This window comes from Pongo abelii, chromosome 3, assembly GCF_028885655.2.
Source record: "Pongo abelii isolate AG06213 chromosome 3, NHGRI_mPonAbe1-v2.0_pri, whole genome shotgun sequence".
Lineage (NCBI taxonomy): Eukaryota > Metazoa > Chordata > Mammalia > Primates > Hominidae > Pongo > Pongo abelii.
Genome location: NC_071988.2, coordinates 124,207,403 through 124,227,701, shown reverse-complemented (window position 1 = coordinate 124,227,701; position 20,299 = coordinate 124,207,403). Strand labels below are relative to the sequence as shown.

The following is a 20,299-nucleotide window of genomic DNA, read 5'->3' as shown; positions in this document are numbered from 1 at the left end:
GCAACAATCTTGCACTTGTGTGTTTACAACAGTGCCAACAGCATGCTGGGTAGCACAGTAGATTCCTCTGGTTATTCCACATTAACGTTTGTGGGGCATTCCTTTTTGAACCAGATGCATTTCCCTGATGTCTACATCACCTTTCTTGTAGATTCACATGTATATGGCTAAAGGAACAACTCCATATTTTCTAAAAGGCCTAGAGAATATCAGGTGCCTCTCCTCTTTCCCTTTGTGTGTCATCGTTGTGGTGAATTACTGGAAGATGGTGGTTCACAGTAGATTTTTTTTTTGTTTTTGAGACGGAGTCTCGTCTGTCACCAGGCTGGAGTGCAGTGGCGTGGTCTCGGCTCACTGCAAGCTCTGCCTCCCGGGTTCAAGCAATTCTCCGGCCTCAGCCTCCCAAGTAGCTGGGATTACGGGCATAAGCCTCCACGCCCAGCTAATTTTTGTATTTTTCATAGAGACGGGGTTTCACCCTGTTGGCCAGGATGGTCTCGATCTCCTGACCTCCTGCTCCACCCACCTTGGCCTCCCAAAGTGCTGAGATTACAGGTGTGAGCCACCACGCCTGGCCCACCGTAACCTTTTAATTAAAACTAGCCATCATCATCATCATCCTTGTTGGTTTTTTCCAACAAGGTGGGTCTTCAGATACTTACACATTTTGATCATTAATTTTAACACTATATTCTTAAGCTTTAAAAAATTAGTTTCTTTGTGCCATTTCTTTTTCACCTCTGAAATGGAGATATGCCTTTCTCTTTAGGGACTTATTTATCTTAAAACAAGCTATGGGCAATAACTGATGTTTGTAAATTTTTTCAAAGATGAACAGTATTAAAAGCTGCATAATCACTACTGCTTTTACTTTCCATCAAAGTATTAGGCATCATAAAAAGGGAAAGTACCATAAACTGATTCATCTACAAATTGGCTGTAATGATTGGTTTCCTGCTGCACATGCTTTCTTTTTATGGCCATTCTCTTGGATCACCTTATGGTATTTCCTGATCCAACTAAGGGTTTAAGGTCATGGCTTAGAAAGATGTCATCTGTGAGATTTGCAACAAATAACCAGACCTCAAGAATGAAGGATTTATAAGTGGAAGGAAATTATAATGCATCGTCAAAGCGAGATATTTTTAGGTAGAGACTTGTTTGTAATTTTACTGCATGGCTCAGCTTGCCAAATTTCTCAAGAATCTCAAGGAATGAAGGGAAATCTGTCAAGCTTGATCAATCAAGGCCAATTGACTGGCTTTCTTCTTCAATGTTCTTCAAAGCCATTGTAGCAAAAATATTTTTAAACATTTAATATCACCTACAATTTTGTCATACTTTTTAATATTTTTAAATTCACCCAGCATCTACTGAATACCTATTACCAAGAGCAAAACCTCATTCCCGATGCTGTGGGGGACACTGTTATCTTTGTGGAGCTTACAGTCTGCTGTCAAAGGGAAACATGGGAAAAATTATCAGACCTTGGGCAGTTAAAAAAAAGTGCTGTAAAAAATGTAGCTTCAAAATGCTGGGAACTATGTGGCAGAACCATTAATTTTAACTGAAATAATCTAAAAAGGCTTTCAAGTAAAATGTTACATTCAAGGCAAACCTTACAGGTGGAGAATTTTGAGGCAAAGCGTTGTCTAGTAGTACTTTAGGTCATGAAAACAATGTAAATAAAGGTAAAAAGATGTGAAAGTAGGTGGTATGTATAATGAGCAGCAAGCAGTGCCTGGTGCCTACGAGCAAGGGACTCCTGGATTACTGTGGGAGAATGGAAGGTAGTAAAGACCGGAAGCAGATCATAGAGGGACTTTAAATCATATTTAAAGTTGAGCTTATTCAGTAGATGGTGGGAAGCTAGTGGACATTTTGGGGGAGAGGAGGAACTTTATCTGGTCCATGTTTATGGAAGATTACTAGCAAAGATTAGGGAGGTGAGAGGTTCTAGACAAGGAAACCATTTATAATAACTAAGAACTCCAAGTTACTGAGATGCCAGGCATCAATGTTAATTATAATTATTATATTAATTAATATTATTATATATTAATATATTAAATTAAAGCTGGATGTGGTGGCTTACACCTGTAATCCCAGTGACTTGGGAGCTGAGGCAGGGGGAGCATTTGAGGCCAGGAGTTTGAGACCAGCCTGGTTGATGTAGCCAGACCCTGTCTCCAAAAAATTTTAAAAATTCTCTGGGCATAGTGGCGTGTGCCTGTAGTCCTAGCTACTTGGGAGGCTGAGGCAGGAGGCTTATTTTGATCCCAGAAGGTCGAGGCTGCAGTGAGCTATGATCATGCCACTGCACTCCAGCCTGGGCAACATTCTGTCTTTTAACAATTTTTTTTAATTAAAAAAACCAAATTAAAAAAAATTATACAAGTGCTTTTTATAATTTATTTACTTAATTTTTGGAAGTTCCGTGGAGTGTAGGCGATATATTTATTTTAGAGTCATTAAGTCCCCAAGGTCATGGAGGTCATAGGTAGTGGAGTCCAGTGGTGTGGGATTGGAAATTAGGTGATGGAAAAAAATATCTGAATGTAGAGTTGCTACTACTCAGAGTGACTGAATGTGGGAGGTAAGAGAGGGAGAAATTGAAGATGACTCCAATCTGGGTACCATTCAGCAAGAAAGGGAGCATAGTCATATAAGTCTGGAATTAGTAAAAAAGGAATTCTGCTCTCAAAGATTGGATTTGCGATGTTGGCAAGACAACACAGGTGGAAATGTGGAGCTGGTTATCAGGAATGTGTGGCGGTGAACATGAGGTCAAGTGTGCAGGTGTGGCTAGGAGTAATCAGAACATCCATGTGAGGGGAAGCCATGGGACAGGGTATAGAACAAGGAGAAGCCTGAGAGAGAGGTAGAGTGTCCATCTGGGGATGGAGAGGGTAGCTGGAGAAGGAAGAATCAGGAAGGTTGGGGAAAACTGGAATGTGGAAGAATTGTGAACAAACAGCCAGGAGTGGAGAGAGCTTCAGAAATAATAGGTGGTAAATAGGGTCATTTATTGCATACCTGAGAGGGAATAAGTAGGGACAGAAAGAACTGCTTTATTTAGTAAGTAGAAGTTCATGGGTAATTTTTGAAAAACATTTCAGTGGAGTGAAATGATCAGGAAATGAATGTCAGGGGTTTAGGAATGAGAGGATGGTAAAGAAATCCGATGGACGGCAAGGGATCAAAGGGGCTTTTTATTAGGATAAAGGGAGTCCTAAGGAAGCTAAGGGAAAAGGGCAGTAGAGGGAGATTAAGAAAAAAATGGAGTGGAAGATAGTTTGTTGGCTGTAGTACCAAAGCAAACTAGAAAGATGACCAGAACACAGAGAGTCTGGCAAAGGAAAGGGTTAAGGTTTTTTTTTTAAATGATGGAAGAAAAACAAGAAATGAAATATGAATGGATATACCACGAAAAAGTGAAACCTAATGGTGAAAAGTTGAGAAAATTATTTTCTGAAAGTCTATCTCTCAGGGAAGCCTTACTGGCCTTCTGCAATATGTTTTACATTCCCAAAGAGCCTTGCACTTTTCCTTTAAAATATTCATCATACTTATAATTACTTGTTCAGTATCTGGTTTCAGCACTAAATTGCCGTCTACTCTTCCAAGAGGGTCACCATAGCTGTCTGCTGAACCTCCAGCACATAGAAAGAACTGCATGCCTGGCTCATAGGAAATACTCAAAAGAGATTTGATGTATAAGTACTTGACAGAGTCGTAGATTCTCTTTCTCTCTCTCTCTCTCTTTCTCTGTCTCTCTCCCTCCCTCTGCAGTGTGGAAAAATGCCAGAGACACAATAGACTTGACGAATACTTACTAAATGAATGAATCTTCTCAGTGAAATAGGAAGTAGTCTCATCTACTGAGATGATAATAACTATATTTTGAGTTCTCACAGTGTGCTAGGCACTCTGTTAAATACTTACATGCTAGATGTTGTAACAGGCAAGCCACAGTATTCAGTGGTTTACATAATAAAAGTTTATTTCTTCCTCACTGACACTATGAAAGGGCTGCTCCTGATTGACAGGCAGCTCCTCTTTCAGAGATATAGACACCTTATTCCAGCTGCACCATCTCTTGCACCCTCACCTGCAAATAGGGGAAGAGGATGAGAATGAGGCACATGGCCCCATACGGGCTAGGAAGCCACTTCCTAGGGATGGCTCTATATTACAGAAATGAGAACATGAATTGGTGGACACCTAGCCATTACTTTCACATAAGAGTTATTTACTATTTATAATACCTGTAAAGGAGGTACTGTTATCCTCATTTTACAGATAAATCTACCAAGGCTTAGACCTGTCCACAAATAATAAAGTTCAGATTTGAGATTTAAAGTCAGGTTCAGGTCCATCTGACTCAGTAGCTTCTGTTCTTACCTGTTAGACCTGTGGTTCTCAAGTGATGGTGATTTTGCCCCCATGGAACATTTGGCAGTGCCTGTAGACATTTTTCAAGGTTGGGGGAGGGGTACTGACATCTATTTGGTAGAGGCCAGGGATGCTACTAAATATCCTACAATGCATAAGACACCCCCACTCCTAGCCAACCCCAACAAAAACGTATCCAGCTCAAAATGTCAATAGTGTCAAAGTTAAGAAACTCTGGACTAGACTGTACGCCACCCATGATGGATGAGAGTGGAGGCAAAACATGATTGGATTAAGAACAGCTGCTGTGAGGGATGAGCTAAGTGTTACTTATGAAAAGATATAAAGGATTGGTGAAGAGCAGAGAGGTGCTGGTGGTTGTTGAATGGGGAAGAAGGTAAGTGGTCCTACTAATTTTCGATCAGCTACTTGGCATTTCAGGGACTTGTTAGTATTTTTAAAGAAGTAAATGATATATACTTTACAGGATGAATATATTATCCTTGAATTCATTTTATTTCTGAACTCAGGGAGACAAGAGTCGTCCTTTTATTACGTCCAGTCCTACAAATGGGGCTGAAACTGTTGCAGAAGGCTGGGTCTCTCAAAACCCTAATAGCAATTATTTTGGTGATGTACATTTTTATGACTATATCAGTGATTGCTGGAACTGGAAAGTTTTCCCAAAAGCTCGATTTGCATCTGAATATGGATATCAGTCCTGGCCATCCTTCAGTACATTAGAAAAGGTAAGTCACCATTTGATTTTCTAATATTTCAAAATGATAGACTGTGGGCATGTGTTTCTTCTGATCACTGGTTCAGAAAATCATATGAAACCTACGTCTTATTTAAATGAAAGTTTGAGAAGAAGATGGAGGAAAATAAATTTTTTAAACCTTTGGGGATTAGTTTTCTATATTGCTTTTACTGTGTTCCTTCAGGAGCACTGAAAGCACTGAATGGGACCCAGTGGTTGCTTAAGCCTGACTTATTATCACACATGGAAATAACTCTTACTTGCTACAATAACTCTTACTTGTAAATCATATCCTGCAACTGTTTTACCATTTACAGATATTCAGAGCTGGATATTTCACTACAGGAAGAGGGTAAATGTGATAAATAAACCTTAGTCTAATGTTATCATCTTACCTTTTCTCTCCTCTTTCTCCTCCTATGCCATTCCCACCGCCCCCCCCCCCCCATTCCTCTCTCTGCCTCTTTTTCATCATGTTGATGTGTTTTATTTTCTGTATGGATTTTCGCTCTCTCTGTTCCTAAAGATTCAGTTTCAGCATTGTGTGTGTTCTCCTTAAAATAGCTTTATTGAGATATAATTCACTTGCCATACAATGCACCCATTTAATGTGTACAATTTAATAGTTTTCAATATATTCACAGAGATGTGCAGCCAGCACCACAATTTAATTTTAGAACATTTTTATCACTCATAAGAAACCCTGAACCCATCAGCAGCCACTCCCCATTTTTCCCTATCCCTCCTCCCCAGTCTTAGGCACTACGAATCTACTTTCTGTGTCTATAGTTTTCCTTATTCTTCATATTTCATATAATTGGAATAATATAATGTGTGGTCTTTTGAGACTGATTCTTTGACTAAGTGTATTTTCGGGGTTCATCCATTTGACCATGTGTTAGTATGTTCCTTTTTTTTTTATTGCTGAATAACATTTTGTTGCATGGATATACTATGCTTTGTTTATCTGTTTATCAGTTGATGGACATTTGTGTTGTTTCCTCTATTTGGCTATTATGAATAATGCTGCTGGGAACATTTGTGTACATGTTTTGTGTGAATATATATTTTCAATTCTACTGAATATATATCTAGGAATGGAATTGCTGGGTCCTTTGGTAGCTTTATCTTTAACATTCTAAGGAACTGTCAAATTGTTTTCTGTAGTGATTGCACGATTTTGCATTTCTACCAGCAAGGTGTTAGGGTTCCAATTTCTCTACATCCTTGCCAACACTTGTTATTTTCTTTTTTTTTCTTCACATTTCCCTGGGAATTTACATTTACAGGAAATTTGCATATCCTTGATGGCTAATCATATTGAGCATTTTTTTTCACGTGCTTACTGGCCATTTGTATGTCTTCCTTTGAGAAATGTCTATTCAAATCCTTTAGCCATTTTGTTTTTTAAATAGAGACAGGGTCTTGCTTTGTTGCCCAGGCTGGTGTGCAGTGGAGTGGTCATGGCTCACTGCAGATTTGACCTCTCTGGCTGAAGCAATCCTCCTGCCTCAGCATTCCCAAGAAGCTGGGACTACAAGGATGTGCCACCACACCCAGCTAATTTTTGTATTTTTTATAGAGACGGAGTTTCACCAAATCATTCAGGCTAGTCTGGAACTCCTGAGCTCAAGTGATCTGCCTATCTCGGGCTCCCAAACTGCTGGGCTTACAGGTGTGAGCCACTATGCATGGCCTGGTCATTTTAAAATTATTTGTCTTTATTTTATTGAATTATGAAAATTAAAAAAAAATATTCTGGCTGTAAGATTTTATCAGGTATATGATTTGCAAATATTTTCTCCCAGTCTGTGGGTTGTCACTTTATTCACTTTCATGGTATCACTTATTGCACAAAAAATTTAAATTTTGATGACATTTTACTTACCAGTCTTTTTGGTGTTGCATCTAAGAAATCATTGCCTCATGCCAAATGGCAAAGGTTTATTTCTGTGTTGTCTTCTAAGAATTTTATAGTTTTAGCTCTTGCATTCAAGTCTATGATCATTTTGGGTTATTTTTTATGTATGGTGGGAGGTAGGAGTTCAGGTTCATTCTTTTGCGTGTGAGTAGCCAGTTGTTCCAATAGCATATATTAAAAACACTATTCTTTCCCCCATTAAATTCTTTTGGCCCTGAAAATCAATTGACCATAAAAGTTAGGGTTTATTTCTGAATTCTCATTCTGTTCCAGTGGCATATTTCATGTCACTATGCACTGTCTTAATTGCTATAGCTTTGTAGTAAGTTTTGACATTAGGAAGTGTGAGTCCACCAATTTTGTTCTTTCTTTCAAGATTTTTTTTACTATCCTGGGTGCCTTGCATTTCCAAATGAGTCTTGGGATCTATTTGCCAATTTCTGCAGAAAAGCTAGCTGGGATTTTGATAGAGATTATGTTGAATCTGTTGATCAGTTTGTGAGTATTGCCATCTAGTAGTATTAAACCTTCTGATGCATGAACATGGGATGTCTTCTTTAATTTCTTTCAACACTGTAGTTTTCAGTGTACCAGTCTTACACTTCTTTGGTTTACTTATTCCTGAGTGTTTTATTCTTCTTGATGCTATTGTAAATAAATTATTTTCTTAATTTCATTTTCAGATTGTTCATTGCTAATGTATAAAAATACAAATGATTTTTGTATATTGAGCTTGAATCCTACAAAGTGGCTGATCTCATTTATTAGCTCTAATAATATTTTGGAAGATATTCTTTAGCATTTTCTATATATAAGATCATGTCATCTATAAATAGAGATATTAATAATATTACTTCTTCCTTTCAATCTGGAAGCCTTTGATTTCATTTTCTTAATTTCCTTGGCTAGAACTTTTCATACAATGTAGAAAATGAGTGGGAAGACGAGATATCCTTGAGTTCTTTTTCTTAGGGGGTACATTTCAATGTTTTACCATTTAGTGTTATATTGACAATAGGTTTTTAGTAGATGTCCTTTATAACGTCAAGGAAGGTCCCTTTTATTTCTAGTTACTGAGTGCTTATATCATGAAAGAATGTTGCATTTTTAAGTGCTTTTTCTTCATCTATTGAAATGATTATGTGGTTTTGCTCCCCTTGCATCAGTTGTATAAAGTAACCAAAAAAAAGTCTTTTAAGACCATTTCAAAATCTTTTTCAGTTTCACTGCCTGAACACTATATTTGCTTATACACATTGAAGTTATATTGTACTTTAACTTTAATGATGTCATAACCTTAGCTCTACCCTTGGTTTTTTAAAATTAAAAAATTAACCAAAAATTGTATATATCTATTGTGTACTACATGATGTTTTGAAACATATATACATTGTGAAATTCCATACCCCGTTTTTTAATTGCTCCCAAATTGTGGGGCTAATGTTTTGGGAATACTATTGTTTCAGAGTGAAGGAGGATGAAGTTCAGTATCCTGACACAGGTAGGAACAAGTGTTGAGAATGGGAAGGAAGGAATGAAGGAAGCAAGAATATTTACTGAATAATTGCTGTGTACCATGTACTCATTCTTTAATTCGACAATAATCTACCCATTCCACTTTGAGATCCAGGAGGAAATCAAAGTACTGCAAGAGGACACAGATAGAACTCCCACCCTGCAGTGCTTTGATTTCCTTTTGGGCCTCAGGCAAAGTGGAGTGGGTAGAGTATTGTCTACTAAAAGAATGAGTACCTGGTACACAAGCAGTAATTCAGTAAATATTCTTGCTTCCTTCATTCCTTCCTTCCCATTCTCAACAATATGTAGCTGGGTTCAAACTTACTCTCTGTCTCCAGAGCTGATAGATTTTCTTTTCACCATGCTTTAGAAAGATTAGTGTTAGAAATTGCTAAACCTTTTCCTTAAATCTATAATAATTTCTACTGGCCTCCTTCAAATAATGGAATTACTTTTATCCCATATTTTTGTGAAATGCCTGATGATGTTCAGAGATAATAAACACTATATTTTAAAACAGAGAAAGTTGAGGATAAGTGCTGCTCATTATGAATCATTTGTTATCTCTTGATTTAGTCATCTTTTTTTAAGCTACACTGCTTGGTTGAGAATTTGAATAGGTGACTGGGAAAATAAAAGAAACCAAAAGAACAACTAAATAAAGCTTGGCTCTTTTATTTAGAAGCTTTTTCATGTATTCAACAACTTGATTAAAACATATCTCTTTAATTTGGGATACATTGATTTTTCATAAAATATAATATTTTTAACATGTTGATAAAGGACGACTGTTGATAAAGGATGTGCATCTAAAATGTGTACGAGATGATTGTAAATATGAATCTCTCCTTTAAATACATAATAGGAGTAGTTAGCATTATTTAATTCTGGTGGTGGCATTTTGGAAAAACATCTATAATTAGGAAAAACTTCCAAATGTAATATGGCTAGTGTACATTTCTTATATTTGGGTATGAATCAGTTCCTGAAGAATAACCTTTTCCTTTTAAGGTAATGGGCCCATGTGTTGCTTGATTACTGGGAATGAGAAGTCATACTTTATGAAAAGGGATTAAGCTTTTTTAATTTTCAGGTTTTTGGGTGGAGGAGCAGAGTATGTTTTTTCAAAGTCTGTGTAACTTGAATTAAAACTCTGGATATTTTCAGATGTAGCCAGCAATTGTCTTCTTTCTTAAATGCTAACAGTGCATTAAATTATAGGCCTAGAAGCCAGAATTATTGCTTTTTTCTCTTTTTTTGTAGAAGGTATACTCCAACATATGTGAGTTTTTTTACTTTGTTTTTTAATTTGAGCTGATGATAAAAGAAAGATCCTGTAAGTTAGGGGATAAAATAAAGATCCTATAATTTGGGCCTGGCTTAAACAATAAAAAATTGATTTTTTAGGGGAGAGAAGTAACATTATTTGGTTTGTGTCTTCAACTATATAAAAATTAAACATATGTATATCAGTTTCATTTAGTAATCACTGAGAAACAAATGAGCAGTGCAAGTGCTAAAGCATCTACTCTCATAATATTCCTATTATAGTGTAATAAGTGTTTTATTCCTATTTAAGAATTGTGACAGTTTTAACAGTGTCGATTGCATTCTGTTAAGTTTTGACAAACGAATACTAGATAAAATATTTACCTAAGTAGATAAAACGATATTTAAAAATACATATAGTGAATGTTTCAAAAGCCAGGAATATGTTTTGATAAAACAAGGGTCTTAAGAGAAACACCAAAATATAACTTTCTTAGATGGAGGAGGGGAGGATATATGTACCAAACTCTGGTTTTGTGATTCCACTTTCCACAAGGCTAGTCCTTCACTGACAACAAGTAGGATGGCAAAACATTTATGAAACTGGAGCCACAGAACAAACCTCGAGGTCTTTTCTAGTGTGTAGAATACTTTCCAGGTTTGTCAGGAACTTATAGAAAAGTAGTTTTACTGCCAACTTTCAGATTTCTAATTCTTATTCTTTATTTGAAAGGTCTCGTCTACAGAGGACTGGTCTTTCAATAGCAAGTTTTCACTTCATCGACAACATCATGAAGGTGGTAACAAACAAATGCTTTATCAGGCTGGGCTTCATTTCAAACTCCCCCAAAGCACAGATCCATTACGCACATTTAAAGATACCATCTACCTTACTCAGGTAAGTCATTTTCATTCTAGAGTTGAACAGGTTCCTGCAATTAATGTAAGAGATTATGTAGATTTTTTAGGCCATATATGGTGAAAAATATTCAGGTTTTCATTCTACTGGTTAAGGAATTTATTTTCTTCAAAGAACATATATGATGACACATAGGACATGAAATAGTTCATTTTTGGCATTTGCCTCTCTTACAAAAACAGCTCACAAAATTCTGAAATAAATTGTGTATGAAAATATTCTCTACTTCAAGATTGCTCTAAAGGTTTAGTAATTAAGACAGTGCCATTTCCCAAGGATAAAATAGAACAATGGAACACAATAGAGTCCAGAAACAGATTGCTGTATATTATGGACACCTGATTTATGGCTGTGATGCCACCACAATTCAGTATGAGAACAATCATTTTATCAACAAACAGTGGTGAATCACGTGGATACCTTTATGGGAAAAGAAATGAACTTGACTCCATATACAAGTTAATTTGATTGTTGAGCATGGGGGCACACACCTGTAGTCCCAACTACTTGGGAGGCTGAGGTGGGAGGATTGATTGAGCCTAGGAGTTTGAGACCAGCCTGGGGAAAATATCAAGAACCCCATCTCTAAAAAATAATAATAAATTTTAGAAACTTCATTTGATCAATGACTGAAGACTCAAATGTGAAAGGTACTACAATAAAGCTTCGAGAAAACATGGAATAGCTTCATGATTTTGGGATAGGTAAGAGTTTTTATATAGAACATAAAAAGCAGTAACTAGAAAAGAAAGTATTGATAAATTATACTCCATTGAAATTATGGACACCATTAAGTATAAAAAAACACCATTAAGAGAGAGAAAAGGCAAGCCACAAATTGGGGACCAATAGTTTTAATTCATATATTTGATAAAAAGATTTGTATCCAGAATAAAGCAATTCTTATTGCTTTCTATAAAGCAATAAGAAAAAGCCAGACAATCTATTTAAAAATGGACAAAAATCTTGAAAAGGTACTTCACCAAAGAAGATATCCAAAGGGTCAATAAATATATGAAAATGTGCCCAATCTTGTTTTAAATCAAGAACATGCAAATTAAAGCCATACCACTACACACCCAGAAGAATGGCTAAAATTAAAAAAATTGACAATAACAACTGCTGGTGAGGAAGCGAGACAGCTGGAAATTTTAGACATTGTTAGTAGGAGTTTAAGTTTGTTTAACCACTTTGGAAAATTTTATAGCAGTTTCTACCTAAGCTAAATGTTTGCTTCCCATTTGAATCAGCATTTCTGCTCCTAGCTATGCACCTAAGAAAAATGAGTTAATATGTCCATCAATGGATATCTCAAATAATGTTCATAGCAGCATTATTCACAATAGCCCCAAAGTAGAAACAACCTAAATGTCCTTTAACAGAAGAATTTATAAACAAATTGTAGTATATTCATACAGTGGAATACTCCACAGCAATAAAAAAAGAATAAACTACTGATAATCAGCATCAGCTTGGATGAGTCTCGCAGGTATTACATTGAGTAAAAGAAACCAGACATAAAAGGATACATAACTGTATTGATTTCTTTTATATTGAAATTTGAGTATATTATAGAAAAAAGTACAGATTAGAAAAAAAAACAATCAAGATGATAGAGAGCAAAGTAGTATTAACTGCTCTTGTGGAGGAGGGTGTGAGCAATGATTAGGAAGGGGTACAAGAGAACTTTCTGTTTTCTGTCTTGACCTGAGTGGTAGTCACGTGGATGTATGCATGTATCGAAAGATTTGTGAATGTTATGGCATGCATCTTGCTGGATTTTAAAAGCAGTTCTATCAAGGTATGATGGACATATCATAAGATTCACACATCTAAAGGGTACAGTTAAGTGATATTTATAGAGTGGTGCAACCATCACTGTGATCCAATTTTAGAATATTTCTGTCATTCTAAAAAGATCCCTTGTACCCATTTACAGTCACTCCCCTTTCCCACCTCCAGCTGCAGGACAACATAAATTTATTTTCTGTCTCTATAGATTTTACTTTTCTCAACATTTTATATAAATGGAATTATACAATACGTGATGTTTTGCATCTGGCTTCTTTCACCTAGCATAAAGTTTTTGAAGATCATCCATGTTATATAGCACGTATTTCATGTCCTTTTTCTTGCCAGATACTATTCAGTTGTGTGGTTATACACATTTTGCTTATCCATTCATCAGGTTCATCTGTTGATGGACATTTGTTATATTGTATTCCAATTTTTGGCTATTATGAATAATGCTATTAGGAATACTCATATACAAATCTTCGTATGGACATAGATTTCCTTTTCAAAGGGTAGAAATGGAATTTCTGAGTTATATAACAAATTTATGTTTATTTTTTTAAGAAACTGCCAAACTGAATTTTGGATAATGTTTTCATTTTACTTTTTTCATTCGCCTATTTTAGTTCATGAACCTTAAATGACCACACTTAAGACTCCATTAAAGTCACTGTTTATTTACCTGCTAGTTTTGCCATACTTGTTTAAAGTTCTTAGAGAGGAGGTAAAAGCCTAATCCCAATAATAAAGTTGATCTGAAGTAGATAGGAAATTTTTAAAAACATAATCACAGTTAAGTTTTCCTATCTTAGTATCTAAAAATGTATGAATTTTAATCCAAACTCATGCTCACACCTTCATCAGTTTTCTCCTGTATGAAAACACAAACCCCATGATACAAACTAAAGCCGAAAACTGTAAGCTGAAAGAATAATCTTTTTTAGAAGGTGATGAAATGATTAGGAGAATTTTAATGTTTCAATCATAATCTTATAGGTTGGGAAAGTTTTGCCAGGGTTATATGTAATTCATGAACTTACCAGAACACAAGGTTAAAGGCAATGTTGGTATCTGTCCCTTGAAAAGTGTTGCCCTTTATCTTTTAAGTTTTCCACAGATAATACTCTGTTAAAGTGTTCTGATATATAAAATAGGCTGATTATTATTTGTGTGTATGTGTATAAGAGACTTTTCTGCTATTGTTTTTTATGCTGGATTTCCTCCTTCCAGCTGTTTATTACTCTAACTTTGTTCTTTTCCTCAAAATTATATTCCAAGAACTGATAGAAATAATTTTTCTTTTCTGAACTTATCAGCATTCAAGGTCCATAGTTAGGAACTGGGCATGCAAGTGGAGTTATTTGTTGCCAGTTTTTGTTGGTGATGGTTTTGTCTGAGAATTTAGCACTAGTGTCCTCTCAGGCTTTGGCTCAGAATTGGACTTGTCCTCGTGTGGCTTGTTAGTGTCTACCTTAGCACTTTCCAACATACTAGATGCGATCTGTGATGAAAGAAATCAGGGTTATGATTATTTTGTTTTGTTTCAGTGTCAGATTTTCTTGACTGAAATACAGACAGAAAATGTTAGGGTTTTAGGGTTTTTCCTTGTTACTTTGATTTTAGAACAGTCCTCTTTAACCTGTGTATTAGAAATAAAACCCTTCTCTCTTCCATTTTCTATGTTCCACTCCAACCCCTGTTCTTTTTCTCATAGTCTGTCATACTGTTCTGAAGAACAGAGTGCTTGCTTATGTGCCACTTTTTAGACGTTTTATTAATTAAGGAATATTTGCAACTGTCAGCAAAGTCTTAGCTGAGAAAACTGTCCAGTAAATTTCTTCACGTTTGGATCCTTCCCTATCTTCTCTTTGTCTTATAGCCAAAAAGATATCCCTATGGGCTCCTGCCTCTTTAATTCTCCTAGTATTCCAGGATAATCTTGCCTCACCTTTTACTCTCCCCCTTGCCCTGTTATATTGTGTTCCCAATAGCCCATATACATGAGCACACCCTCTTTAACTATGTTACACAGATTTCACTCTCTAGTTTGAGGTGAGGACCAACTATCTAAATGAACACATCTAAACTAACTTTTGAGTGTCTTACTCTACCAGCATGGCCTCTTATTGGTCACTAAGAGAGCAGGCCAGGCCAAGGACATTAATTACCAAGCCCTTAGCTTACAGCCTTCTCTAGTGCTTTTGTTTATTCTTCATGTGTCTATTGAATATCTAATGATGGCTTGGGGATGTCCATGAGAAACTCACTTTCTTTAGGGGCCCATTTTATCTTCCCATGCTGTAAGTAACTTGATCATAAGAACTAGGACAAAAGGTAGGTGATGCTGTAGGCCCAGGTTTTGATGATACCTGCTGCCCTGGAATGGTTATTTGTTTGGTAAGTAGCACTGAGACACGATGGAAGATCCAGGCCATACCGAGCTTTTAAAATGAGAGTAGGGTGGGCAAAGGAGGGGAATGAAAGAGTGACCACTAAAATTTTGTATTGTATATTAGGAGTTTGTATAGGCATTATGTAATTTAATAATCAAGCAAATATTTAGCATTCTTTGGGTATCTACTAAATGCCTGGTCCTGGGTCATGAACTGCTTTGTAAATCTTATCATTTAATTCTCACATTATCTCCAGACACCCATATCACTCTTTCCATTTTATACATGAGGAAACAGAGTCTCAGAAAAGTTAAATATTTTGCCTAAGGACTCAGGGCAATGAATGGAGTAGGGTTTCTGCTTTTTAAACTGTAATATTCTATCCCTTCACGGTTGCAATAACGATGTTTGGTTAAATTGTTAACAGTAATTTTCAGCAATTAAATAAAGCGGGCATCAGAAATTTGGCACATTAAATAAAGACCTCATTAGAACGCTGGAGAAAACCAATGAAGCCAAAAGTTAGTTCTTTGAATAGATCAACAAAATTGACAAACCTTTAGCTAGACTGGCCCAGAAAAAGGAGAGGACACTTGAATTACTAAATCAGGAATGAAAGAGGAAATATTACTACTCACCTTACCAAAATAAGGTGATAAGGGAATATATACACAATTATATGGCAACAAATCAGATAATTTAGATGAAATGGATGAATTCCTAGAGAAACAACCCATGAAAACTGAATCAAGAAGAAATAGAAAATCTTAATAGCCCTATAACAACTAAGGAGATTGAGTTAGTTAAAAAACAAAAATAACAACAACAAAAAAACCTTCTCCTAAAAAGAAAAATCCAGGACCAGATGGCTTCACTAGTGAATTCTAAGAATGTTTAAAGAAGAATTAAAAGAAACCCCTCATTAACTCTCTAAAAAAATTAGTAATAAGAGGAGGAAACACTTAACTCATTCTGTGAAGCCAACATTATCTTGATACCAAAACCAGACAAATACATCTCAGGAAAAGCAACCTACAGACTTATATCATTTGTGACTGTAGACAGAAAAAAATCCTCAATAAAATGCTATCAATCCAAATCCAGCAGCACATACAAAGGATTATATACCATAACTATGTGGGAAATATCCCAGGAATGCAAGATTGATTCGACATATGAAAGTTAATCAGTGTAATAAACCATATTAGTAAAGAAAGAAAAAATACACATGATCATCTCAATAGATGAAGAAAAAGCATTTGACAAATCTTACACTGTTGAAAAAAAGATTTTAAAACTGACTTCAAAGCTATAGTAATCAGGACAGTGTGGTAATGACAAAAGACAAGGTACATATAATAGATTGATTCAATAAAATTGAGAATCCAGAAACGAATATATATTTATGGTCAACTGATTTTCTTTTTTTAAAAAAATTAATATTTCTTTATTTTAATTGATAAATTAAAAATATATATATGTGGTGTACAACATGATGTTTTGGTATATGTGTACATTATGGAATGGCTAATTCAAGCTATTAAACATATGCATTGCTTCACATACTTACCTTTTTTGTAGTGAGAACACTTAAAATCTACCCTGTTAGCAATTTTCAAATATACAATACATTATTAATTATAGTTACCATGTTGTACAATAGATCTCTTGAACTTATTTCTCCTAGTTGAAATTTTGTATTCATTGACCAGCATCTGCTTGGTACTTCCTCTTTCCCTCATCCAGCCCTTGGTAACCACCATTCTACTCTCTGCTTCTATGAGTTTAACTTTTTTCAATTCCACGTATATGTAGTATATGAGATCATGTAGTATTTGTTTTTCTGTGCCTGACTTATTTCACTTAACATAATGTCCTCCAGTTTCTTCCATGTTGTCACAATTGACAGGATTTCCTTTATTTTTAAGGCTGGATCATATTCTATTGTGTATATGTATCACATTTTCTTTATCTACTCATCTGTTGATTTCATATCTTGGCTATTGTAAATAACGTTGTAATGAACATGGGAGTGCAGATATCTCTTCAACATACTGATTTCATTTCCTTTGGATAGATACACAGTAGTGGGATTGCTGGATCATATAGTAGCTCTATTTTTAATAGTTTGGGGAGCCTCCATACTGTTTTGCATAATGGCTGTACTAATTTACATTCCAAATGGTAAAAAGAATAAAATGGGAGAAAGAATCATGTTTTCAACAAGTGGTGCTGGAACAATTGGATATCCACATGCAGAAGAATAAATTCAGACCACTATCTCATACCATATACAAAAATTAACTCAAAATGGATCAAAGATCTATATGTAATAGCTAAAACTATAAAACTCTTAGAAGGAAACATAGGTATAAATTTTATGGCTTTTGGTTAGGCAACAGTTTCTTAAATTTGCCATCAAAGAAATTAACCAAAGAAAAAATAGGCAAATTGTGCGTCATCAAAAACAGAAAACAAAAAATCCTTTTGTATGGCAAAAGACGCTATCGAGAAAATGAAAAGATAATCCCCAGAATGAAAGAAAAAATTCACAAACCATATGTCTGATAGGGATCTAGCATCCAGAATATATAAAGAACTCTTAGAACTCAATAGTGAGAAAGACAACCCAATTGAAAAATTGGTAAAGGCTTTGAATAAACACTTCTTTAAAGAAAATGACCAGTAAACACATAGAAAGATGCTCAACATCATTAGTTATTAGAGAAATGCAAATCAAAACCACAGTGAGATACCAGTTATATCCACTACAATATCTACAATTTTTTAAAAAAGGAAAATAATGAGTATTGGCAAGGACGTGGAGAAATTGGAACCCTCATATGTTGCTGGTGGGAATGTAAAATAGTTCAGCTGCTGTGGTAAACAGTTTGTTAATTCCTTAAAAAGTTAGACATAGAGTTTACCATATGACCCAGCAATTTTACTCTTAGGTATATATACTCAAGAAAATTGAAAGCATATGTTCACGCAAAAACCTGTTCACAGATTCATAGCAGCATTGTTCATAGTAGCCAAAAAGTAGAAATAACCTAATTTTTCAGCTGATGAATAGACAAGCAAAATGTAGCATATCCATACAATAAAATATTATTCAGAAATAAAAAGGAAGCCAGTCACAAAAGCCACATATTTTATCATTCCATTTATGTGAAATGTCCAAAATAGGCAAATCCCAGAACAGGGGAAGTAGATTAAGTGGTTTCCAGAAGCTGGGGAGAGGGGAGAATGGGGAGTGACTGTTTCCCAGTATGGTGTTTCTTTTTGGGGTGATGAAAATATTCTGGAATTAGATAGTGGAAAGAGTTGTGCAACCTTATGACTGTGCTAAAAACCAATGAATTATAACCTCTAAAATGATGAATTTTATGGTATGTGAATTATATCTTGGTTTTAAAAACAGCTTTATTGGAAGATTCTTAGTGTCGGCATAATTTTAGTAAATAAAGTATATAGATATTGAGGGAACTTAGTCACATGGATACTCAAAAGTCCCAGGGGTTGGGGTGTATTTCTGGAAAATGTAGTCCAGCTACAACTCCGTCACTCTGGAGCAAAGGGATATTGGTTTTGGAAGACAGCTAGCAACCACCAGTGGCAGTACTGGAATTGGAACTTAGGTCTTTGTATCTTGATCCAATTTCTTTTCACCATACCATCTGTCTCTCATAGGAGACTCATTTCATAAGTGTAATCAAGCAAGTTGCTGAGGATAGGCATTTTTTTCTTTTCTTTTTTTTTTTTTTTTTTTTTTGAGATGGAGTCTCGCTCTGTTGCCCAGGCTGGAGTGCAGTGGCTTGATCTTGGCTCACTGCAACCTCTGCCTCCCGAGTTCAAGCCATTCTCCTGCCTCAGCCTCCGAGTAGCTGGGACTACAGGCACGTGCCACCACGTCCGGTTAATTTTTTGTATTTTTAGTAGAGACGGAGTTTCACCGTGTTAGCCAGAATGGTCTCCATCTCCTGACCTCGCGATTCACCCACCCTGGCCTCCCAAAGTGCTGGGATTACAGGCGTGAGCTATTGCGCCCAGCCAAGTAGGCAATTTTTAAAACTAAAATACATTTGTCTGCTAACAATGGACTGAGTAACCTAGAAAATGACTAAGCATTTATCCCTCTTATGCGTAAAGATTGCCCTTTTTAGGAAAGGATGCATGGATATGTAAATATAGGTACGGTTTTTAAAGGGGAAAGGGAAGTTCTAGAGATTTTCCAGGGAACTAGGATTGTACAACACTCCTTTAAGAAGTTTAGTGGGCAATAGCCTTCTGCACTTTTATGAACAAAGGTGTCATTCGTTAGCCTTGACTGGTACCCACTGGTTTGGATAGATTCAGGTCCATGTTATTAGCATGGTACCATCTGTGTGTGGAGTGTACCGCACTGTGCCAGAGCCTGGAGCACACAAGAGTCTTGGTTATGCTCTTTCATGCAAATTTCCTGTAAGAGAGGCTACTAGATAGAGCCACTTTGTGCTCTTTTCTTTTCATTGCTAGCGAGGGTTAGGAATCCTACTTGCATTTAAAATTTTTTCAAATTTTGAAAATTCTAAGGGACTAATAAGTTTTACCTATTAAACCAGGAAAAAATAACTTACATTGAGGAGATTGGTGTTAGAATGGATATATAGAAATAAATATATCTTGCAGATAATGCTGAAAGTTGATATAGTTTAGAGACTGAAAACTCAAATGTTTATAGGGGCCGTGGTCATTTTGAGGTGGCACCAATGCTACTTGCTTTGTGAGATTCTTGCTTTAGAATATTTTTTCCAGCTACTGTTGCTGTGGTCCTAGTGGCCTGGTTCCTGAATTAGAAGACATTGCTTTGTCTGCTCATAGCTAAAACCATCTCTTTCCTAAATGGTCTACCTAAATCCACTCTAGCCCCCTTGCAATCCCTTCCTCCTTCAGTAGTCTCAGTCATCTTTTGGAAATGTAAATCTGCTCACATCACCCTTTAGTTCAAAAGCCTTTTGTGACCTCCATTTGCCTTTAGGATGCATACCAACACCTTCAACATGTGGCCTTCCAAGGTCTGACCCCTGCAGTTCTCACCAGCTTCTCTTCCATTGCTCCCGGCTTCCTGTGCTCAGGCCTTCTTGGCCTTCCTTCAGTTCTTAGTTGACCTGGCATCCTCCTCCAATGGCGTATTGTCCTCTCTGGAAGGTTCTGCCCTCTCTCTTTTTCCCATTCCTCTTCTTTTAGGCCAATCCTCACTCTACAGCTCTGCCCAATTGCCCCACCATATGAGCTCGTAACATTGCATACCTCTTCTACTTAGCATTGGTACTGTTTAATGATTACAT

General features: G+C 36.1%; 1 protein-coding gene across 4 annotated transcripts in view; it reads left to right on the top strand.

Moving 5' to 3' along the window:
- The window catches only part of MANBA (mannosidase beta), a 131,392-nt gene that overhangs the window by 101,533 nt on the left and 9,560 nt on the right, over positions 1 to 20,299 (top strand). For all 4 annotated transcript variants that reach the window (XM_063722634.1, XM_063722631.1, XM_054553193.2 and 1 more), the window contains 2 exon segments: positions 4,926 to 5,144; positions 10,597 to 10,761. In XM_063722634.1, the coding sequence (XP_063578704.1) occupies positions 4,926 to 5,144; positions 10,597 to 10,761 (384 nt within the window).